General features: G+C 41.9%; 4 protein-coding genes across 6 annotated transcripts; all 4 read left to right on the top strand.

The window, feature by feature from the left end:
• Nucleotides 1-539: 539 nt before the first annotated feature.
• On the top strand, nt 540-1689 carry LOC124854573 (coiled-coil domain-containing protein 30-like). Its single transcript, XM_047342401.1, has 3 exons — nt 540-674; nt 836-1517; nt 1628-1689. Exons 1-2 carry the CDS (start codon nt 540-542, stop codon nt 1421-1423), a joined length of 723 nt encoding a protein of 240 aa, XP_047198357.1. The 3' UTR covers nt 1424-1517; nt 1628-1689.
• A 1068-nt stretch (nt 1690-2757) lies between these two features.
• Nucleotides 2758-9762, top strand: LOC118124548 (bifunctional apoptosis regulator). Of its 2 annotated transcripts, XM_035182523.2 has the most exons (10): nt 2758-2900; nt 2993-3223; nt 4197-4475; nt 5169-5267; nt 5657-5750; nt 6566-6738; nt 7036-7180; nt 7423-7602; nt 7751-7947; nt 8179-9762. In XM_035182523.2, the coding sequence occupies exons 3-10, from the start codon at nt 4234-4236 to the stop codon at nt 8369-8371; spliced, it is 1323 nt and encodes a 440-aa protein (XP_035038414.1). In that variant the 5' UTR covers nt 2758-2900; nt 2993-3223; nt 4197-4233; the 3' UTR covers nt 8372-9762. The 2 variants fall into 2 exon arrangements, with proteins under 2 accessions (XP_035038414.1, XP_035038405.1); XM_035182514.2 differs by lacking the exon at nt 2758-2900 and having other exon boundaries at nt 2924-3223.
• Nucleotides 9763-10480: 718 nt separating this feature from the next.
• On the top strand, nt 10481-20724 carry txndc11 (thioredoxin domain containing 11). Of its 2 annotated transcripts, none has more exons than XM_035184806.2 (13): nt 10481-10788; nt 11635-11731; nt 11999-12118; nt 12507-12604; nt 12985-13114; nt 13237-13330; nt 13845-13957; nt 14075-14278; nt 14358-15063; nt 17430-17593; nt 18121-18233; nt 18381-18386; nt 18849-20724. In XM_035184806.2, exons 1-13 carry the CDS (start codon nt 10664-10666, stop codon nt 19375-19377), a joined length of 2499 nt encoding a protein of 832 aa, XP_035040697.1. In that variant the 5' UTR covers nt 10481-10663; the 3' UTR covers nt 19378-20724. The 2 variants fall into 2 exon arrangements, with proteins under 2 accessions (XP_035040697.1, XP_035040688.1); XM_035184797.2 differs by having other exon boundaries at nt 18306-18386.
• Nucleotides 20725-22503: 1779 nt separating this feature from the next.
• On the top strand, nt 22504-24027 carry LOC118122317 (lipopolysaccharide-induced tumor necrosis factor-alpha factor homolog). Its single transcript, XM_035178987.2, has 4 exons — nt 22504-22579; nt 23317-23340; nt 23460-23592; nt 23831-24027. The coding sequence occupies exons 2-4, from the start codon at nt 23322-23324 to the stop codon at nt 23937-23939; spliced, it is 261 nt and encodes an 86-aa protein (XP_035034878.1). The 5' UTR covers nt 22504-22579; nt 23317-23321; the 3' UTR covers nt 23940-24027.
• The last annotated feature ends 233 nt before the right edge of the window (nt 24028-24260 follow it).

Genomic DNA, 24260 nt, shown 5'->3' with positions numbered 1-24260 from the left:
TTTTTATAGTATGTATGTATGTATCTATGAATACAGTATGTATGTATGTATGTATTTATGTAAAGTATGTATGTATGTATGTACAGTTGTATAGTATAGATGTATAGGTAGTATATATGTATATACAGTAGGTATCTATGTACAGTATATGTATGTATGTATGTATGTATGTATGTATGTATGTACAGATGTATAGTATAGATGTATAGGTAGTATGTATGTAAACCTCATCTGTGATTAAAGTTTGACTTTGAAGTTGATCAAAGTTGGAATCCTCCTTTGATCAACTTCAAAGTCATACTAGTGTTGTAGAATGAAACAGATCATTGCAAATTAGCTCACCTATTTAAGAGAAACATTTGTCAGTGGAACCAGACACGACGACCGTGAGCCAACGTCAGACACACGAGAAACTTCTCTCCAGTGACTTTCGACCATCACAAGACAAGAGAATACTCTACAAAAACTTTTGTACACAGCTACAGAAGAAAGTACTCTACAGAAACCTTCTTGCTACACTGCAGCACCTGTTAATCGACATGGAGAGGATCAAAAGCTCAGGAGATGAGCAACACAAGTGCAGCATGAAGAAAAGGCTCCGCCGAGCCCTCCAGGACTCGCAGAGGGAGATCCAGGAGCTGGCGGCTGAAAGCGCCTGGCTGAAGGAGCTGGAGGCTGAAAACGCCCGTCTGAAGGAGCTGGAGGCTGAAAACGCCCGTCTGAAGGAGCTGGAGGCTGAAACGCCCGTCTGAAGGAGCTGGAGGCTGAAAGCGCCTGGCTGAAGGAGCTGGAGGTACTAAACGGCCGACTGGAGGCTGAAAATGCCTTGCTGAAGGCTAAAAACGCCCGGCTGGAGGAGCTAGAGGCTGAAAACGCCTGGCTGAAGGCTAAAAACGCCCGTCTGGAGGAGCTAGAGGCTGAAAACGCCTGGCTGAAGGAGCTGGAGGTACTAAACGGCCGACTGGAGGCTGAAAATGCCTTGCTGAAGGCTGAAAATGCCCGGGTGAAAGACCTGGAGGCTGAAACCCAACGGCTGGAGAAGCTGAGGGCTGAAAACGCTGCTCTCAAAAAGCAGATCACCATGGAAAATATTTCCTGGGGAGAAGAGAGGAAGAAGATGGTCGAGAAGTTGAAGTCTTCTACCTCACTTCTGTTGAAGTCCAAAGACGACCTGACCAGCTTGATTCAGCTCGTGGAGTCTGAAAAAGCCCAAAAGAAGGAGCTGGAGAAGGAGCTCAGAAACATGAACATGAGCTTTAAAGTAAAAGAGGTCGAGGTCGTCTTCCTCTTTAAAGTAAAAGAGGAAGAGGTCGTCTCCCTGAATGCAGACCTGAAGCTCCAGCAGGACAAGCTGCAGCAATACATCCTCAAAAATGAGGGCAGGTCCGAGGAAATAGAGGAGCTGAATTGGAGACTTAGATGAAAGGAGGTCCACCGAGCACGAGGAGTCCCTAGAAAAGGAAATCAAGCTGGAGGACGCCATACAACTCCCGATCCAGCAGAACATTGTGCTTCAGGTACGTTACACCAACTCATTCTGATTGAATAATATTGGATTGTTGATTTGTTTCCGATTCAGACTTTGAAAAAGAAAAGAGTGAAACTTATGTTGTCTCTGTGTTTTCAGGAACAGGCCTTGAAGACTGACAGCTACAAGGAGAGGGTCAAGAAGGAGAAAGAGGAGAAGAAAGAAAGGAAGAAGAGCGAGAAGGAGGAGAAGATGGAGAAGAAAGAAAGGAAGAAGGAGGAGAAGATGAAAAAGAAAGAAAGGAAGAAGAGAGAGAAGGAGGAGAATGAGGGGACGACGAGGAGGAGGTTCCCCTGTTTTCTCTTCAACTTCAAACCCTCCTAATCTCTCTCTGCCCTGTCAATCATCCCCTCATCCCAGCTCCCCCCACTCCCTTACACCTTAACCCCCTCCCCTCCTTACCCTCTCCCCTCCCCTCCCCTCCTCCCCCTCCATCTACCTGTATGTGTTAGAAAATAAAAAAGAACGATCTATCAATAACAGTGACCTTTCCTCTGTCTAGTGATTCCAGAAAGCTCTGTCAGTATGTGACTTGTATATCTCAAGAACTGTTCTTCTTATCAGCTACACACATGTTTATTCAAAGGCCGATTGAAGAGCAGTTTTTGTGACTGTTGTGATTTATTTTTTAATAAACTTTGAATAAACAGACAACCAGCGCTGTGGCTGATGTTTGGTCCACAATCAAAATGATGAAAACCAAACATTTATATGTAAAAAAAAACTAAATATCTATTTATATTTTATTCCTTTGTATTTTAGCTGGAAAACACACATTCTCCGCAGCACTATCCTTTTATTAGATTTAATTATATTATTTTGAAAGACACTGACAGACTATGTATCTACTTAACTAAGGTATGTTTACTTAGTTTTTCTGCTTATTATTCTGCATCAAAATATACAGAGGCTGTACATCACGTAATAACTCCGCTGCAGAGATCACATGGTTTTGTTGACACCCCATCGACAGCGGTGTCGGCTATCCTCACAACAAACTCTCTTTATGATGTAAACACATATATATATATATATAAGAGACATAAGAGATACAAAAATAAGAAATAAATTTAAACATGTGACTATCATATACAGGCCAATGTTTTTTATAAATGTGCATACATGTAGAAAAACAAATACAAGCCGATCATTCACTGAAGTTGTCACCATTATAAGAATCCAGGTTTCAGGGACAGGATCAGTGACAGGATCAGATCCAGGATCAGTGACAGGATCAGACCCAGGATCAGGGACAGGACGTGTTCTCGTGCTCTGGACTTTGAACTGAAGCAGCTTTTAAAAGCCACATGTGTGAAACCAGCTGTGTCTTCATCGCTGAGGAGGAGGAAGAAACCACTGGACTCAAACCAGTGTATGACTCAAACCAGTCTATGACTCAAACCAGTGTATGACTCAAACCAGTCTATGACTCAAACCCTCCTCTGACCCACATGTCTCCTGCAGGGACCCTCACGTGATCCTACCAGAACAGGTGAGCGTCATCAGGTATGTGCGCGTGAGGAAGCAGCAGCAGCAGCAGCAGCGGAGCCATGGAGACGGAAGCTGGATGTTTACAAGCTCCGTGTTGGGTTTGATTCGAGTCGAACCGGTTCAACCACAGGCTGCGAGCTGGTCCAGCACACCGAGATGTTCCCCTGCTGCTGGTCACCTGCTCGGACACACTCCTGAGGCGAGGTACGACGCCACCACGTCGCTGTAGCTGTCATTAACTTTAGCAACCATAGCCTAGCTCCCACTGTTAGCTACCGCTCAGTTACTGGTTAACTACCCACTATCAGCCTTAAAAGCGACCCATGGCCCAGTTTACTATCTGCGGGGACAGTAAAACCAGTCTTTTCTTACTGGGGGTTGTTAGTGGCAGAGTCGTGAGGCAACGTGTACATGTTGACGTAGCTTGTAGCTAGCAGCTAGCTAGCCCGGATGCGGCTAACAGTGATGGGTTCACGTCAGCTGGTTTCCCAGTACAACACAGTGTCAGTGGTTAAACCAGCGGGGACTAGTGGTTTTATATCTGGTTTATAGTTCAGTACTGACGGGGGTATTATTTTCTATGTGTATATGTATGTGTGTGTGTGTGTGTGTGTATTAGCTTGTTAGTTAATGCTATCACGACACGCCTTCCTCCATTCAAAACAGTGTAAACCGTGAAACAACATGTTGGTGCTGAAATCATGTGATGTTGATTTTGTAATGGTGGAATAAGTTGTTTAGTCCTAACGGTGCTAGCACCAGATTATCAAGGCCTCACATTCACAATTCCACCGAATGAAAAGTAAAACAGCTAAAGTGTACAAACCCGAAACTGCTGGACACTTTCACTTCAGTTATCTGTGCAATTCCATGTCTGATGTGCTTCTTCCTCCACTGTTTATAAGCTGTATATGTGTTTTTTTTTAATAATTCCTTGTGTTTATATTGCATGGTTACTTTTTTTTAAAGATTATTTCAAATGTAGATGCACTGTTACTTTTTTCATGAACTATAAAAGTAGATATACAGTAATTGTGGCATGTGCAATATTCTGGAGGCCCTAATAAATGAGTACTTAGAGCATTATGGTGAAATGCTTTCAGAGAACGTGCCTATATTTTAATTATCCTCTTTGTCCTTCCTTTGTAACCTTGTTTCTTCTCTTTCCATGTTTCAGATTGAGTGGGACTCATCAGACGACAGACTGAGCATCAATGGACGACCTCCCTACCTCGTCCGATTCTTCCGAGTTTAAGTCTTCTACCGCCGGCATCTCAGAAAATGAATTCTCGTGTCACTGTTGCTACGACATCTTAGTGAACCCCACAACTTTGACCTGCGGCCACAACTTCTGCCGCCACTGTCTGGCTCTGTGGTGGGAATCCGCGCACAAGAACGAGTGTCCAGAATGCCGGGAGAAGTGGGAAGGCTTTCCTAAAGTCAACATACTGCTACGGTATGATTTTCACGGCCACACCGAGTCAAGTCACAGTTGAACAACCCTGCAGAGTGATTTTAATTTGAAATTGGATACAGTTGGATACAGGAATTCCAGTGGAGTACAGATGGTGAGAAAAGGAAAGAACGTAAAAATGAAGGAGAGGAGGGAAAGGAAGAACAAGATAGATTTAATTAGGTAACTCTAAGGTAACTTTCATTGCAAATTTATAATCAATTTGACTAAATGTGGTTGCCTGGATTGGCCATCGGGCAATTTGGGACAAATCCTGGTGGGCCGCTACATTTTTAAGCCATCGTTTGACATTTTGTTGTTGTGAGAATATTTTGGCCTGTCCTCACAACGTCAAGTGGCTTTATTCTATTTTATATTTATTATAATCTCAATTAGGGTTTAGACTCGGTTTTAGGGTTAAGGTTAGTGTTAGTGAAGGGTTAAGATTTGAGGGAAGGGCTACGGGATACATTATGTCAACGAGTGTCCTCACTAATAATAATGTGAAGGAGAAACCTTATCAGAACTACTGCAAACTGTGGATGGAACTGTTTCACTCTGTGCTCTTCTGACACAACTTCGCCTTATTCTGCATCAACTATACCTGCACTACCAACTGTGTTTGTTGTTTTTTAATTGTATATATTGTGATTCCATCACTAATTCCATGGGTTTGCATAATCCTCCTCTTCTTAGGGATGCAACTGACAAGCTGTTCAGCGAAGTCGTTCAGCAGAGGAAATCTACGATCCAGGCCAACCCCCAAATCTCCCGGAGCCTGTTGGCCTTCCAGAGGTAGGAAAGTATACTAACACGAGACAAGTTGTTTTGGTGTAAACCCAGTAAACATTAGAAATCCATCGATTTAGAACAGCACTTCCATGACTTTGTCACGCTCAAGAGGGGCAGTTTCAAACAAGAAGGATCAAAATTGATCAATGTCTTTTTTGTAAAGGAAGGTTACACATCCAGATGTGTTAATTGCTGGAGTTCCCCTTTGATAATGATGACGGTATCTGTGTGAACTTACCTGGTGTCTGTGCTAATTGGGGCCCGAGCACCGACAGTGCAAAGGAAAATGAATCAAGTGCTCTGGCCCGCACAGTGCGGCTCGCAGCCCTAATTTGTATTAGACTCTTTGTTTTACCGAAGCAAACACTCATTAAATATCTGTCTGTTTTCAGATATGGGGACAACTTGGGTAGATCCCGGACAAACCAGCACAAAGGAGCAGGCTTCTTCTTCTCTGGTGTCTTAACTGCGCTCACATGTGTGGCTGTAAGTATACACAAGTGTTAAAAACCACATGTAGTAACCTTTGTTTCTAAAATGAGGTACTCTGTATTGAGGAATTGGTCCCGAGCTGCGATACTGAGCTTTTTTACTGCAGCGCTGCTTGAAACTACCTGTGAAAAAAGTGCCACAAATACCTATAATGTTAAACTAATTCAATTTTGAGCAACATGATTGGTGAATAATTAATTAAACTGAGCTCATACAGATTCTCATTATCAGGATCCTGTATATTTTACTCAGAGATTTTTCCAAATGTACCTTTGGAGTGAGTTGATATAAACCTAAACTATTATTGGGTGGTGATTAATGTCACACTTTCACTGTTAACTGCTATTCTGATTACAACATTTGTGCTTTTTTAATATATCCAAAGTGATTTTAACCAAGGGGGCTGGATGTTCATTTGATGTAGACAGTACATGTTTATTTAGTCCATGTGGCACTTGGGAGCAACGTCAATGTGTGTTTTGCCACATGGCAGTAAATGTGCATTGTGTAATCACGTTACAGCACGACCGCAGTTCTTTGATGAACATGGTGATTGAATCAGGTTGTTTCAGGGAAAACCGGAAGGAGGCCTGAGCCTGTGTGTAAAACATCTGTTGATGTGGATGCTTTTGTTCAGTCATACAAGTTTAAATGTGCTAAATGTAAAGGCACATAGCTAAGGTCAGTAAGAACAGCAGTTCATATGACAGTCTAGTTTGTGAACCAAACCTTTTCTTTGCAGTGTGTGTATAAGTTAATGTAAACGAGGTATCACTGTACCTTGTTCATCAAAGTCTGTGTTTGGTCAGGTGATGGTGATGGTGTATCACTGGAGCAGTAGTGGGGTGGAGCAGCACACCATGCTGATCAGTAAGCCTGTGTCCCACTGGACGTCAGAGGAAGTGGTTTCCTGGCTGGAACATCTGGGGCCCTGGGCGCAGCTCTACAGAGATCCCTTCCTACAGGAAAGTGTCAATGGAAGGTAAAAAAACGTAAAACTCAATCAGTGAATGTATTTTCCATAACTCGCAGATACACTTCAAGCTCAGTAAAAATGCTAAATATTTATTAATTTGCAGTTTTTCAGTGTGAGGATTTGTTGTTGTTAGAAATTATAGATTAATCAAATGCTAATTACTCAATAATTAGCATGAAAATTACCATCATACTTTCTTTTTAGTATGTTCTCTCTGTCGCCGACCGGTTTAATGGTACAGAGTAAAATATGGAAGTTTGAGTTTCCTGCTGATCCAGTGTGGTGTGGATTTCTTTGCTTCAGGCTGCTGTTGATGCTCGATGATGAGGAGTTGTTGAAGCCGCCGTACAGCATCGAGAGTCAGGCTCACCGACGAGCCATTTTGGCCGAACTGGACAGAGTTAAAGCTCTGGGAGTCAAACCTCCTCAGAACCTGTGGGAATACAAAGTAAGTTCAGACAAAATGTTTGGGTATGCAGATATATACACACTAATGTGAGCAGCGTTCCCCACAGAATTTGATTCTCTGGCAAGTGACTCCAGCCCTGATGTTGTGTGAAATGTGTTACTTTTAGTGTTTTAGTGTTTAAGTGCACAGTCCATTCATTTAAGAAAATGCCCCATTGTACAGATTTGAATCTGTGAGTCTGGAATCAGGATGTTTGTGATTCCTCTGTCCCTTTCTGCCAGGCGGCTAACGCTGGGAAGTCTCTGTTCTTGCTCTACGCCCTGAAGAGCTCCCCTCGTCTCACACTCTTCTACTTGTATCTGTTCGACTACACGGAAACCTTCCTGCCCGTCCTGCACACCTGCTGTCCGGCCGTCTCACACAGTGACCAATCACTGGAGAGCAGCTTCTACAAGACACAGGTGACTCTTTGAATAAGTCAACATTGTCTCTGAGAACAAGTCCAGCTACTGCGACATTTACATGCACACTGAATATGAACAGAACTATTGACGTTACAGATTTGTGTGTTACTGATTGTACTGTAAAACGTGTTCTCGTGTTTGGCAGCTGGAGCCCAACTGGCAGCAGTGGGCGGAGTTTCTGGTGAAGTACCTCCTGCTTCCATACCAGCTAATAGCTGAGTTTGCTTGGGACTGGTTGGCCGTCCACTACTGGACATCTCGCTTCATCATCGTGAACGCCGCGCTCATGTCTGTGCTGGAAGGCTGTGCCCTGTGGAGACTCTGCACGACAGCCGGGATCAGGTACACGCAGTGGGAGGGCTGGGTGTTCATGAGTTTTTCTTTCTTGTCAAAACCTGGCTCCTAAATTATCCACAATGCCAACCTGTGATGACGGCTACATGGTGCTATGAAGCAGTGTTTCCCTGAGTGGGTCCACATTGTGTTTGTCCATGTTTATGTACAGTCCTAATTGAACTCCAGAGGACTCAATCAGTCGTTACTCGTTTAACTCGTATCTTCCTCTCTCTTTAGGTTTCTGCCACAGATGATGTGGAGCCACACGTGGACGATGTTATCTCAGGGGTTTGTCTTTGCCGTCCTGTGGCCTTTAGTCCCTCAGTTTGTGTGCAACTGCTTCTTCTACTGGGCGCTCTACTTCAGTCCCATCGTCAACATAGACCTGGTGGTGCAGCAGCTGATGCATCCAGAAACACAGGTGCCGTAACAAAGCTGCATGTAGTCAGCGCCCTGTCAGTGCCACACAGTTCAAAGCAAATAAAGTGAATAGTCAGAAAGCCAGTTGCTGAAAAGTGTTTATGTTCAGCGTTGAAGTCACAAGACTGACTTGCGGTTGGAAAGGAAATTTTCTCGCTTCCTGGCTCATCTCTGCTGGACGGCTGCCATGTGGAACAAGAGAGGCTTTGAGCCACTGTGGGGAAAGTAAAACCAACACGGTAACTGTGAAATATCTGTGATCGTATTGATTTGGAGAGATGACTGCAGTGGACTCATTCACAAACCACATTGCCTAAATGGTTCAGGGGGCATTTATGCAAATGATGGGTTGGAGCATTGGTGGCAATGAAGACTGGTGCAGTGACTCTCCTGTAGAGTCACGTAGGCATCGTGGAATGTTCTCGGCCCGTAGTTTTTACAGAGAAAATTATGATATTATGTCCCAAGTTTGTCCTTTTGGGTGAAGTTATTGCAAAAATTTAATTTACATTGAATTAATGTCTTTGTTAGATTAAGCTACGGTAAGAACCGTGTGCTCCCCACCACCGACTGCTCAAAACTGAACTAACTGACTAATATACACCTGGTGCTCCACTGAAGTAACCTACATATCACCTAGTGGTCAAAACAATACATTACATAATGGCTCCTTCAACTGGCCTCATATGTCAGTCGATAGCTCTCTAGCACTGTCGTCCAGTAAAACCTTTTATTCCTATACAGACCTGCGTACTGTCAGTGGAACAAAACAAGTATAAATACATTTGTTTAAGTTCTAATCTAATCCACAGTCACTGAAATGAACAAATGCTGCTTCATAAGTATCAGTTTGATTTATGCTGTATTATAAGTGCATTCTGCAGATATTTCAGTCCGTCTCTGAGGGTCAATGGCTGCGACAGTGACTTGTTGAGGTTTGTGGTTCTGCAGCCTTCTGGGAACCTCAAGCTTTACTGTCCTTTCAAAAGAAATGCAGTCAGGACAAACAAATGTTCAACGTTGAAGTTTATTCCAGAAGTTCCTTTTCATATATGGTTTGTGGCACTTAGATTTAAAAGAAAACTTATTATCTTAAATTCTTTATTGAGATGCCGATACAGATCTTTTTTTCAGTTTTAATGATTTTTTTAAGGAGACATGGTTTGAAGCAGATTTAATTTGTACTGCTGACAAAGATTAAGTAGCACTTTTTCTTTTTAGCGTTCAAAAGAGTTTTGTTTGCAGTATACAATTCCATGTGGTGTGGGGGGGTAGAACTAATCAAAGACATCTTTGTTATTATTTTTTACATTGTTCATTTGCACTTAAAGGTTCTACACTGTGATTCTGTTCTTAAATGTTTTCTGTTGACAAAGGAGAAATAAAGACTTTTAAATGTTATCCTGTTTATTTTCATTATGTAGTAATTGCTGGACAATTGAATTAGTTATATCATCAAAATTTGTTTATATTTGGTCTTTGTGATTTATGTAAATTCTTATAACTTTTGTTTCTATAAAATTCTATAAAATTGTATTTGTATAGCTCCAAATCATCATATACATTATCTCAAGGCTCTTTACCTAGAAGAAAAATCCTGTTATTTTGTATTAAATATAAATATGTTATATATAATATATATAATATTTGTTTGTAATTTAATCTGTTTAGTTATTGTTTGTCATTGAGCCTTTATCTATTTAACTTTCTACGAGTGCAGTAACATTCGAATAAAGGATAATATTTTTATTTCAGGTATTTTTACTTCATTAAATCTAACTTTGTTCGTACAATTGTAAATAAAGTTTCATTGATTGAAGATCCAGGAACGACCGCCCTCTAGCGTTGGACGGTCGTCATGGCAGCAGAGGTTGTCGCCATAACGACGTAAGGGCTTGTCTGTAAAACTCAAGTAGCGCCGGAAACGCAAAAAATAAGGAGAACTACAAGACAAATATAATAATGATAATTATTTACGCGGGTTCATCTCTTTAACGTGAATATAACCAAAAACGAGTCTATTTTTCCGTTTGCGTTAAGATGGCGGTGTTTAAACGTACCGTGCGTTTGAACCGACAACAATTTGCGGACGAGCCCTCGGCCGTGCTTGTTGCGGAAGTGAAAAGTCGACGTGGGGAAGAAAGGTTGGTCCGTGTTCGAGACCCGCGACACAGCAGCGGCGCGTCCAATCCAGGTCAGCGGTGTGTCCCGTGGAACCGGTCCGCCTGCCCCCCCTCCCCTCGGTGATGGACGCGCGGAGCCGGGCCGTATAAATGGGACCGGGAGCCGACGACGGGCTGTAATGCTGCGCCGGGTGCGGCAGTCTCTCCGGCAGGTGCTGTTTCTGATGGCCCGGAGACCGGATCTCCTCTGCGGGGCTATCGTGCTCAGCGTCCTGCTCGTCCTGGCTCTCATGCTCACGTGCAGGTACGAGTGGGACAGGGTTTGTTTCTGGGATCCAACCGAACGGTCCGCGTCGCTGTAGCTTCACGGAAACTGTAAATTAGCCGCTTGTTACCAGGAGCTGGTTATAAAGTGTCGGGATAAGAGGATTCACTGATGATTAGCGAGTCATCTGGTGGACTCCCATAGAGTCACTGGTTTTAAACTGTGTGTCTCTGGTTGTTAACTAACAGCTCAGATCTGTCATCAGGTTTATTCAGCACAGGAACAATAATACATATGAAGTGCAGAAGGAGGCAGGGAACTTAGTAGTCTTATTTTGAAGCCTCCACCTAAATAAAGTTAAGATTTAACAACTTTAGACATGCAGATAATAATGATTACACATGAGTCAACAAACTCAAACAAACCTAACCCTAACAAGTTATGAAGCCAATTAAAAAACAAACAGCAACACTATTCAATAAGAAAGTAAAAAGATGTGTGTATGTGTGTGTGCAGTTGCATGCACACATGACTGTGAGTGTGTGTTGGGGGGTATGATGCACGGACTCCCAGGTAACAGTAATCAATGGAATCTCCAAAAACAACAACACAAGAAGAAGAGCCGCAATAGTTAAATGGTCTTTTAAGCATATTTTGTAAAGTAACTATACTATTTCAACTCAGTTTGTATAACAGAAAACTCTGTTATGAAATTGGATCAAAGAACCAAACAAATCCAAGTTCTTCATCACAAACAGTTTAACCAGTCTGGTTCGAATCACGGCCTGTAGACAAATGTATATTGTCTCAGAACATGTGTTGTTATAGAAGTTTGTGTTATTGTGATTCCTCCTTTAGACTAACATCTTGTTTTTCTGTCTGTAGCCGTGCTAAGAATGTGGTGGCAGCAGCTCGGCCTCCGGTGCGGTTCTTCTCTGCCGAGGCCCCGATCATCGACCTGTACTTGGGTCAGCTGGACCAGGTGAGACTCTGGATACTAAACATTTAGTTGAATGAAACACTGGGATTTCCCTCCATTAGATATCATGAGATCTGCATGAGAACTGGATTCTGTTTTGGCTCTGACAGAGTAGCTTTCATCCTTTGCTCCAATGTTCTCACATTTCTCAAATCGTTTCAATGACAGATCTTAGTCCCTGACAGTAATAATTCAAGATCAACATTAAAAAAAATCCAGGACAGCAATTACATCTGTAACGTGCCAGTAACGATAATTCTTTCTCTATAGGTGGAGCGTCTGAGGAGTGTGGCGGAGGTGTCGCTCATCTTCTTCTATGCACCGTGGTGCGCTCACTCCATGGCTGCCCGACAGGAAGTGCAGCAGGTTGCTAAGAAGCTGGCCAAACAGGTACGGGACACCTGAGGTCGCTCAATGCTGCAGGATTGTTTAAAGGACACATAGAAAGCACACAGTGGTTGCATGGTGCGCGGCTGTGGAGGAATTAACAGCAAAACCGAACAACAATACACTTCTAGAATAAAATAGGGCTTTGTTATCTGAAGTGTTTTTTGTAGCCTGTATTCAGAATAATTAAGCAGCAGCAAATCCTTTAAATTCACAAAGGAAAGTTGGTAACTAGTGAGTCTGACTGTTGGGATGTACTTTAGAAAACGCAGTTACATCCTCACACATGACTGAGAATGATAACACAACTCATCCTGTCTGTGGTTGTTTGTTTCACCCTGTTTTTCTGTCGTTCTCTCACACACACACACACACACACACACACACACAGGTGCAGTTTGTGGCCGTTAACTGTTGGTACAGTCAGGGGAAATGCAGGAGGCAAAACCGCCTCTACCACTATCCCATCATCCATCTGTTTTATAGAAGGTGAGACTGAGAAGAAGTCAAATAATTATATGAGGAGGTGAAGAGGAAGATGTCCTATCCTGTACAGATTTATTATAAAACCTCTCGAGGCAAATTTGTGAAGTGCAGCATCTGAAATCCTCTCCTCTTTTCCTAGAATGTTTATATATAATAGTAGTTGATGTATGTTTCTGGTGGCTTGTTCTGTAAAGCACTTTGAGTCTTTGATAAGATTAGAAAAGCAGCTTTATAATAAATACAGTCCATTTACCACTTAGTATTTTTACGTTATAAATGTATTTTTTATGATTTTGATTATTAACATGTACAAATGAGCTGTGAGGCGAGAGATTGATGCTTTACATCACTTAATTGATCCTTGTATCTTGTCTCTGCTGCAGGTTTGGACCCATCGAGTACAAAGGTCCGTTCGTTGCTCTGTATGTGGAGAGTTTCATCCTCCGAGTCATCACGCCGCTCACTTACCTCCCATCCAGAGCCACACTTGAAGAGTTCCTCTCCAACCACGAGGTACTTGTTGGCCTCAGGCCCACAAAGTTCATCCCTGACTCTGTGAGCTGGTCGATAATAATGTGCTGTAAACAGTTATGTATATGATATATTCTGACGGGCTGTGTCTTTTGTCCTTCTAGCCTCGTGTGGTGGGTTTCTTCCAGTTTAACTCGTCTCCTCAGCCGCCAGGGTACATCACGTATTTGTCCTCGGCGCTGCAGGCTCTCAAACGGGGTAAGAAAGGATCGCACAGCGCAGAGACTCCTTCTTACAAACCCTCAATGAAGCGGCTACTGGATCAATTGATTAGTGGATTAGCCTTTTAACCAAAAAGAGCAGTTGCTGATTCAAGTATCTCTAATGTTCCTTTCTTTATCTGACAGGAAACTACCAAGAATTATAAGCAACAATTATTTCCATTATCCATTAATTAGCTTATTAGTTTTATTTGATTGTTCTATGGTCTGAAATAAAATGTCTGAAATGGTCAGAATTTCACAGAGTCCCAGGTGACATTTTTAAATGTGTTCTTTGTTCGGCCAAAATCTCAAAACACACGGCTTCATAAGCTTCTTAAGGGTCCTTAAGTAGTTTGTATCCACACTAAGGAAACTTTTTACAGTTAGGAATCTGGAACTAGATCATTTTTTGATTTCTTCTTCTTTAAAAATTGCGACCAACTGTTGCAGCTATATTCTACAGATCTTTGTTTCATTTGATCTTTGTTTCATCTGTTTTTCTGACGTAGATTTCCGCGGAGTCGTGCGTTTCGGGGTCGTGACAAACAAACAGGTGGCCGAGGCCATCTCCCTAAAAGAAGATGAAAGTGTTTATCTCCACAGGATATTAAACTCCTCTTTGGTGAGCGCTGGGGTCAAGTCATGATATTCTACAAACAACGGCTAAAGAATGTTTAGAAACACTGAATAAATTGTACTGTAGTTTTTAGATGTATAAAATGTTTTTCTGTGCTTTTAGATTTTCCCTCGACTGGAACGTAACTTCACGTCCGAGGCCATCTGCAGCTGGGTGTTTGAACACTATCAGACCGTCCTCAAGTGGCTGCAGCCGCCGGGAACTAAGTCCCGCCTCTTGGAGCAGGAGCTGACTAAAGGTCCGGCGCTGCTGCTGTTCCTGCCGTACAATCCACTCGGCTCCAAACCCGATCCCATCCTGCACCAGGTGAGATAAGGGGAAAAATAGCTTCATAGTCTTTATCTTATTTCAAATATCTAATTTTACTGCTGGTTTTGTTTTTCAGATTGCCGACATTGCTGTGCGATACCATTCCTGTGAGAATAACGACCACTCCGGCTCGGACGGAAGATCCCACCTGCTGTGCTGCCAGTCGGTTCTGCTCCCAGAGTCCAGGACAAGTGTGTGCGAGGTGTGTCTCCGCTCGTCAGGACAGAGTCGGAGCAGCTCTTCCGTACGCTGCTCGTTCCCCTCCACAGCTCGGGGGGGGGACGTGTTGCAGCCTCATCTCCGACACTGCTGCCTCCACCGACTTCCTGCTCCCGTGTCCACGGAGTCTGCCTCCTCGTTGGACTGTAGCAACTTTCTGAGCAGCTACAGCCCGTTCAGTCAATACAGTGCCTGCTGCAGACCAGTAGAACCTCAACTCAATGAGTCACAAGCCAAAGAGGGGCCGGACATGCAAAGACTCACGCCCCCTCCTCTGTCCGTCCCTCCGTCGTCCGTCACTCAGCAGAGAGGAGACGGCATCACGGGGCTCCGGTGTCAGACCAACAGGACGCTCAGGTTTTATCTGCTGGACGTTGCTCTGAACTGGCCTCTGGCCGTGAGGCTCGGAGCCACAGGCAACAGAACGGCTGCTCTTCACCAGGAGGCTGGTAACCCAGGTGATGGGAGCAGCCACCGGTCGTTCGCAGCTATCGTGAACCTGAAGGACGAGGTTCACTACGTTCTCCATCGCAGCCCAGCAGCCACACTCACAGAGTCTCTGGGTAAGACGAGGACATGGTTACGCTCAGTGGCCACTTTATTAGGTTCAAACCAGTTGGTTTTCAGCATTTTATTTCTTCGTTAACACACGCGAGGAAACGTAAAGTCCAAACCAAACATAAATCTCAGCACTTTCTGCTGGCGCTGTCTCTCAGTGTCTCTCACCTTGTGCGTCCCTCACCGTGTGTGTCCCTGAGTGTCTCTCACCATGTGTGTCCCTCACCATGTGTGTCCCTCAGTTAGGGTTGCAAAATTCCGGGAATATTAAAAGTTGGAAACTTTCCATGGGAATTAACGGGAATAAACTGGAAATTTTGTGGGTAATTTATACTAACTGTATTTACCTTGTCATATACAGACATAAATATAAACATTTTGTTTTGTCATAAGCTGATTTGAGCCCTGAGGAAACTTTGGGCACTTGACTATATGCTTCTGCATCTTTGTGGCATTCTTAACATAGGTCTTTGCACAGTATTTGCAAATGTACACAGCCTTTCCTTCTACATTGGCTGGGGTGAAATGTCTCCACACATGAGATAGTGCACGTGGCATTGCTCTGTAGAATGGGATGAGAAAAAAGCTTGTAAAAAACACTAATGCAATGCCAGAGATATAAATAGTTAGCTAAACAATTGGAATCGTCTTTAAAAATATTTTACAATTGATGGATAAATGAATAGAAATAGGCTAGATGAACAGATGAACAATCCTCAATCAGCATGCTAATATATTTCCCCAGTAATATCATCAAAACTTCCCTGACTAGTCCTTGGGCTAATGCTGTAGTGTGCAGGATGCTGGGAAGTATCTGTGCATGTGATGGAGAAATGCACAGTGCAGGGTTGAAATTCAACGTGCAGCGTGTGCTGCATTCCATACAATTTTTAAAATAGAGTTTTGAATTCTTTTTTTATTGCTCAGCGTTTAATTTGCGGTAAATTTTTGTTTTCAAAATTCCCAAAATTCCCGAGCTTAACTTCCCATGGAAAGTTTCCAGAAAGTTTCCGGAAATTTACCGGAAATTTTCCAACCCTTTGCAACCCTACCCTCAGTGTCCCTCACCTTGTGCGTCCCTCACCGTGTGTGTCCCTCAGTGTCTCTCACCATGTGTGTCTCTCACCATGTGTGTCCCTCAGTGTCTCTCACCATGTGTGTCCCTCACCATGTGTGTCTCTCACCATGTGTGTCTCTCACCATGTGTGTCCCTCACCATGTGTGTCCCTCAGTGTCTCTCACCATGTGTGTCCTCACCATGTGTGTCTCTCACCATGTGTGTCCCTCAGTGTCTCACACCATGTGTGTCTCTTGTGTCTCTCACCTTGTGCGTCCCTCACCGTGTGTCCCTGAGTGTCCTCACCATGTGTGTCTCTCACCATGTGTGTCCCTCAGTGTCTCTCACCATGTGTGTCCCTCACCATGTGTGTCCCTCAGTGTCCCTCACCATGTGTGGCCTCACCATGTGTTCCCTCAGTGTCCCTCACCATGTGTGTCTCTGGCTGCTCACTTGCTGCCTTTTGAATCCAGTTGATTGACCTTCTAGTCTCAGCTGTGGCGTCCCCTCTCCCTGGTTCACGTGGAGCTGCTCTCTGAGCCTCGTCCACACAATCTATCATCTATATCTTGTGTTTTTAATATTTTTCAAACCCATTTACAAACATGAGGGGGACAGAATATTAGAAACACTATCACCATTCAGAAGGAACCTTTCGAGGAAGAGTTCTGCTAAACCCTGACTCTTACTGGTTTTTAACCCAGAAGGGTTTGAACTCAGATCCACTTGTGTTTCTGTTGAAGAGCATTGTCAAAGTTAGTATAATAATTTAGAGATAATTAACTCAGTCATTTGGAGTTTTGTGTTGTAGGTGAATGAGGAAACGTTTGAGTGGGAACACTTTGTGCCATGTTTACACAAATTTAATGGAAAGTTGATGAGTCAAGTTAAGGTCAATGTAAGTTTTCCATAAATCATCACCTGAGAAATAAGACTTTTTATGCATATTAGCACATTAGCTGACAGAGTGTCATGGTCTTTTACATGCTGTGCACATACAGACACAAACATTTGTAATGAATAGGACAAAGCTCGTTGTGACCTTTAAGTATCTGATTGTTTATTTGTTGTCAAATTTATCGTTGAAAAATACTACTTTATTACTACTTTAAAATATACTTTACATCAGTAATGAGATGGCCACAGTCTGTAGTGGTGGCAGCAGGTCAGGGAATCACAGTTAGTCATTCATTTAATTTAATTCTATCATGTTAAAAATCCTGTTTGTATTTGAACCTGATCCGTGTAGTGGTTCTCTGTTTTCATTGTGTGTGTGTGTGTGTGTATGTGTGTGTGTGTGTGTGTGTGTTACAGAGGCCTTCATCAGGAACTTCAGTGCTCCGTACAGTCTCTTGCAGAGACACTTGGTCGGAGAGGAGAACAGGAAGGGAGGTGAGGAGGAAGCCAGGCGTCCTCGCCCCCTCATCACAGAACTGACCACCTCCTCCTTCCTGCCCTCCGTCATGGATCTTCAGAAGGTGACGCAAGACGCTGCTTCAAAATCTCTCTCCTCTGTTGAGGAGAGAGATTTTCACAGAGTTGTCTGTGTGTATTTGTGTGAGCGGGTCGGCCTTTCAGGCACCGTCCAAACAAAGTTCGAGTTTGTTATAAAACACCAACAGTGACTCATTCCTGATGAATCATTCTCCAATGTTTGTGCTGGAGAAGTCAAATCTTAAGGCAAATATTATTTTTGCTAAACGGAGACAAAATAGCTGACCGTTTAATCCCATTACAACAAACTGTTTGTAGGACAATTTCTCATTGTGCTCACAGGATGTGCTCAACATGCAAATAAAACCAAATGAGAACATTTAAAAATTCACAAAGTAACAGGGATGTATTAATAGGCTAAAAACGTGTGTGTGTGTGTGTGTGTGTGTGTGTGTGTGTGTGTGTGTGTGTGTGTGTGTGTGTGTGTGTGTGTGTGTGTGTGTGTGTGTGTGTGTGTGTGTGTGTGTGTGTGTGTGTGTGTGTGTGTGTGTGTGTGTGTGTGTGTGTGTAGGATGTGCTGCTGATCTACTACACTCAGTGGTGTGGATTCTGCTCCGTTCTCAACCACATCATCATCCATCTCGCCAGATTGTTACAGGAAAACAGCACCATCACTGTTGCCAGGTAACATATTTCTTTGTGTTTGACTGTTTATGAATCTACTGGGACGGTTTACTCACACTTCTCTCTGTGTAGGGTGAATGTAGCTCGCAATGATCTTCCCTGGGAGTTCATGGTGGATCACGTTCCCTCCATTCTGCTCTTTCCCAGATACAGGTGAGAACTAAAGTGCACTTTCATTTCACATTCAACAGAGCAAACACCACCAGCACGTCTGCACAGTCCCCTTGAATTCAATCAAGCACCTTTTTGGATCCGCTCCTTTGTTCAGATCTGAGCCAAAATTTAAGGAGTTCTTTCTTGGTCCATGTCCCATCATTCCACCAAATTTCATGGAAATCCATTCAGTATTTGTTTTTATAATCCTGCTGTCAAACAGACAAACAACCCACCGGCCAGAGGTGAAAACATAATCCCCTTAGCGATATATTGACCAGTCTGATCGACACACAAACATTTGCAAATTAGCATTTTCCAGTCATATCTGGTCACAGATTGTTTTTTATATATAAAGATGAAAGTTAAAATGAAATCGTTTACAGCTCCCGCACAGAATATAGATTTACAGGAGAAACACAGACTTAAAGTACATAATTGCAATTTCTTCTTGTCTTTAAGAAAACATATGAGTGTAAAGTTTCCAGACGACCTTCCCATCACGTTACCCAACCTCCTCCACTTCGTCCTGCAACACTCTGGCTCTGCACACGATGCCGACAAACCGGTAGCATCCTCTGTCAAGGCCGACGGTTCAGGAGCCGCCGCCGTCCTCCGCGCAGAGTTCCTGGCACTGCAGCGGGAAGTTCAGACGCTGCATCACGCCCGCGAACGTCTCTCCCAGCAGCTGGCGCAGCTGTGGCGCGACAACCGGCGCCTGACATTTGAAACTCTCATCTTAGAATCCCAGAACGCTGAGCTGCAGCGAGAGAGGCAGAGCCTGGAGGAGCAGCATCAGGAGAAAAGCCGGCTGCTCGGGAAAGCGGTGAGACGCCTGCAGGAGCTGGCAGACACCTCGGAGAACCTGCTGAACGAGAACACGCTGCTCAGGATCCTGCTGAGGGCGGTGAGGGACAGGACGGAGGAGCAGGAGCAGGAGGAGGAGGAGAGAAAGGAGCCAGAACAGAAAAGAAGCCATATGGCCTCTTGAACACACGTCTGCAGGGAATCCCGAGGAGGAGAGAGCAGGAGAACGAAGGGAGGACTGGAAGGGATGAGAAAGAAAGCTGTGATTAGACCTGAGAGGATGAAATGAAACTGAAATGAGGAGCTAATGTAAAACCAAAAGGGCGACAACCTGGTAAATTTCATCACAAGAGAAAACAAGGATGAAATGACAGTTATGATCTGTGGTGAAAAATGAAGACTGCCGCTGAGTCAGGAAACACGTAGCGAGCTGTGATGATGGAGGATTTATCCACTCGCATGGACACTAGTGCGGGGATTCAGTGCCAAATGTCCAAGTCACGTGACTCACTTCTGATTCTGCGCTTTGCAAAAACTTAATGTCGACGGTGGAAGATGTAACCTGAGTTAAACTTTCTAAAAAACACTCTGCAGCCAAACTCTCTGCCTTCGCTGAATCACTGTCTGTCCTCATCTGAGAGACGGTTTTCAGACAACGAGTCCATGACCATCACAAACCAAACTGAATCAGGAGTGGAAACAAAGATTTACGGTTAAATAAACTAATCTAATAAATTGAGGCGGGTCAAATTATTATTACTACGACAGTTCAGATGATAAATGAGTCACGTTCATTTTTTTAACAGAAATTATATTTTCAAACTCTTAATTTATTCCCGTCGTTTCCTTTTTGCCTCCTGATGAGCGACTGTTAACACTTCCGGATTTTTTTCAAAATAAAAGCCTAGCTGTGAAAGAAAGCCTTTCCCTACTGTAAAAGTTCTCCAGGTGCAGAAGTGGTGTTTTTTTATACTAGTTTATAAATTCCTGGTTTAAATTTTTCCAGATAATTTTCTTAGGATGAATCGTATATTTTTCGTATTAATCACACGCAAAATAGTGTCTTATTAGTTGTTAAACTTCCATTCATTTCCAAATGCAGAGTCGGCACAACCGGCAGGAAACTTTTAAAATATGAAGAATTCTAAACAGAGTTTGGTGGATTTGTTACATCTGCAGGATTTAGAGGAACCTCTCACCCGCCGCTTCACAATCCTTTAATTTAATGCACAGTAGCAGGTGAGAGTTGGAGAGTTTGGCTGCAGAGTCAAAGGGCTACTAATGAGGTTTATTTAAGAGCACTTGAAATAATCAGCTGTTGTTTCTGTTTCTGTTTCTGTTTTTTGTTTTTTTTTTGACGGGGAAATAATTGTTTTGTTAAACTGATCTATTTTTCCAGGAATCTTTTCATCTCTGAGTCACTAAAATATTATTTCTGTGTAACTATTCAGGTATTCAGAACAAGATGCTGCAATCGTTTACATGTGAAATATTGCACCGGTTTTTACTGATTAAAAATCAACTCTTCTTACTTCCTGTTTTTATTATTGTGGCTGACGTGTGACACTGTGCAGTCAATTACTAAATCAATACAATGAGCATGAATCAGTCAACTCACTTCTGCCATAATATATTCCATATCTACGTTTTTTATTATGAAGTCAATTCTTTGCACTTTTTATTAATGTATGTATTTATAAGTTATAATATGATAAATACATTTGACTTAAATATGAATTACATCTGGCCGACCTTCCTCTTTCCAGTTACTTTAATACAAAATGTTTTACACTAATATACATTTTGAAACTAATAGATTGAGTATCTCACTCTCATCTGGTAACTTGACGATAAAAGAGCTTTATCTAAAAATATATATATATAATTCACTACATGTATTTTATTGCCTTATTCTTTTTCAAATGATCAATTCAGTCCTTTAACAATATCAATACATTTTTTTAACTTTTAACTTTGTTGCATTTCTTCTGTAATGACGCTATGAGGGATCAAGAAATAAATAATGTTATCAAACTATCCAATTCATTTTTGAAATGAAGTTTGAATACCAATGGCGTTGATCTTTAACTCACACTTACATTTTATACATAAGAACATTTGGGGTTTGAATATTTCATTCAGTGTAAAGTCAGGTTAATGTTAGCAAACGTTTTAACTGAGTGTTCTAAAATCTAATAAAATATTACAGAAGATAAAAAGTGGTTCTGCCACTATGCTACTTTAACCACCAGTAGGCGGCGCTGCAGCCCCCTCAGAATCCCTACTCCCAGTGACCTAGTAACAAAAGCCCCCTGACCATAATGTGATTAGGGACAATGTGGTGAAATGATGTCATGACACCAGAATAATTTACCACCTGACAAATGTTAGATTTATTTTTATTTCCCTTCCTGTTACGTCAGATTTTCACTCATTTCTACTTTTGTCATCGTCAGAACTCTGACCCACAAACTCTGGGTCGTTAAACACTCAGGTTTTCTATGTTGCCAGTTTTTTCAAGTCTTGGATTAAAATGAGACACATCATTTAATAACTGCCGACTGGAAATAAACCAACCCCTCATGGTTGAGTTTATAATCTTGAAATAATGGGATTAAAAGAAGCTTAAAATCAAAAAGGCACGTCCACTGTTTTCATTTGTGGAACACACGGACTCGGTGTGTGACCCGGAGTCTTCTGCCTGGATGTTCAGCAGGGACGTAAATACCAGCTTTAATTTGAAGCAGCAGAAACATGCGCTGCTCATTTCTCCCTGAATCAAAGGTTATTTGTCTTCAGTCAGTCTCATGCACTGCAGACACAGCGAGGTTTTATGTTTTTCAACACATCTGATATTGTATACATATATATACATATATATAAATATGTTTGCTGCACTCACTGTTTGTCCTTAATCTTTATTTTTTAGAAATTATATGATGTAAAATTATATTATAGTTGGAAATTATGATTTTGACAGTTTAAGCTCCCTCTAAACTGATGTGAAAATAAAATGACATTTGTTTAAAACATATTAAGGTTATTTTAATTCAAACGTTTAAAAGTTGTAAGTCTACTTTTCTTGCGTTTGTGTAAATCGACATGTTTGCTTCACACTGTAAAACAGAATTTTCTTCTATCGTCAATGACAGAAGAAAAAAAACACGATTAAACTTTGGAATGAGGAGAAACTTCGATGCAGTGATGTGGAAAACAGGAAATCTCTGGATGTTAATGGTTGTTGTGGTGAAACTGGGGCTGGGACGGGGGTTGGGTCAGAGAAATTCACACAGACAACTTCTGTGGAGACAAACGAGGTTAGAAGAGAAGGTGAAGCTCATCCTGCAGGAAACTGTCCGACCTGCAGACACACGTCTACACAACCTGTGAGTATCTGTTTGAATGTAAAGCTGTTAAACAGATCGTGTGTTTAGAGGATCTCAGTGTTTTGTCACCACTTATTCTCTCTACCAAGCAGTGATTCTAATATATTTAAAATCTGTAAGGTTTCATTAAAACACAAAGATAAACAAGATGGAAACATGAATAACAATATGTAAATATTTAATGGAGACCTAGTGCATCTCCTCAAAATACTGTCCAATCATATTTAAATACTATACATACTTTATTCTTTATAATGCATGTACAAAGTGTTTTTTATTAATTATTTTATGTATATTATCGTTATGTTTTACTTTGATAGTGATCATGTAATTTTGTCTTTTATATATATAGGGTTCGATTTAAATGATTTATTATTATTATGTTTTAATTGGATATTGTACATATAATCCAGTTTAAGGTATTTATTATACATAATATATGTATAAGGTTTATCATTTTAATCATCATCTTATGTTTAATAATAATGATAGTTATTATTTATAACTAACTATATATAGTGATACATTTTATTTTAAGTTCATTATGTTTAGATAGTGTCAGGAGATGATAAGATGCATCGGTGATCCCCATATTATTTGTTTATTTTAATATATATTTTCAAATCATGATACATTTTTATAAATGTTGATTTAAATTTGTGTATCCTGATATTTGAAGTAGTCGTTAACATGCACGGCCTGTGTTTACATTCTCTTCTGATATGAACTGTTTCCAGGGACGATGGCTCAAGTTCCTGTCGGTGAGTTTCCTCATGTGAGCAGCGGAGCTCAAAGTAACTTCATTGAAAAACTAATTCTGGACAAAACTATGTGCTCGTCTTCATTTTTCTCTCTTCCTCGCTGTCCTCGTGTCGTGTAGCGGCAGTGGGTCCTTTGGGAGACAGTCCGGTTCAGGTTGTCTGTCCTTCATGTCACCAGGCCGTCCTCACCAAGGTGGACCACACCTCTGGTTTGCTCACCTACCTGCTCTGCGGTGGTCTCTTCTTCTGTGGGTAAGAAGCACTGACGTCTCTGGTGTTTTTTAAGTGTGTTTCAATTATTTGATGCTATAAAACACGGTGATTGACAGCTTATAGATATCAATCCCCTAAATATAATAGGATTATTTCCATCAAGCATTAATGTCATGCCAACCAGTGGACAGATACTTCCTCCCTGATGGAGTTAAATATAGAAATGGTGAAACAATATCATATCTAAGACAATGTGTTTCACATATTGTCCTCTCAGCTTTGTTTTAGGTTGCTGTCTCATTCCGTTCTGTGTGGACCGGCTGAGGGACGCCAGACACTCCTGTCCCACCTGCAAGACGCTTCTCGGGGTTTATAAACGCTTATAGCCGAGCTGCAACAATCACTTCATCCATTAAAATAGTTGATCAACAGCAGATTAATCAGCAACTGTTTGAATAGTTGAATTAAAGAACATAAAAGTCAAACATTTGTTGGACGTTGTTCTTCTTAAATGTGAGAATTTGATGTTTTTCTCATAATTTATGTTATTCAATAATAATGAAAACAGTTCTATTCTATCTGCTGCTGCAATGTTAGATTCACTTATACATCCATGTTTGTGTAACTGTAAAATGACCTGACAACTTTTTTCCCACTTCATCCTCAATAAACTGCGACAAAGTTTTTGAAGACATCGATAAATAATA

Source organism: Hippoglossus stenolepis, chromosome 2 (genome assembly GCF_022539355.2).
Source record: "Hippoglossus stenolepis isolate QCI-W04-F060 chromosome 2, HSTE1.2, whole genome shotgun sequence".
Classification (NCBI taxonomy): Eukaryota; Metazoa; Chordata; class Actinopteri; order Pleuronectiformes; family Pleuronectidae; genus Hippoglossus; species Hippoglossus stenolepis.
The sequence above is the reverse complement of the archived record's forward strand: the minus strand, read 5'-3'. Positions and strand labels throughout refer to the sequence as shown.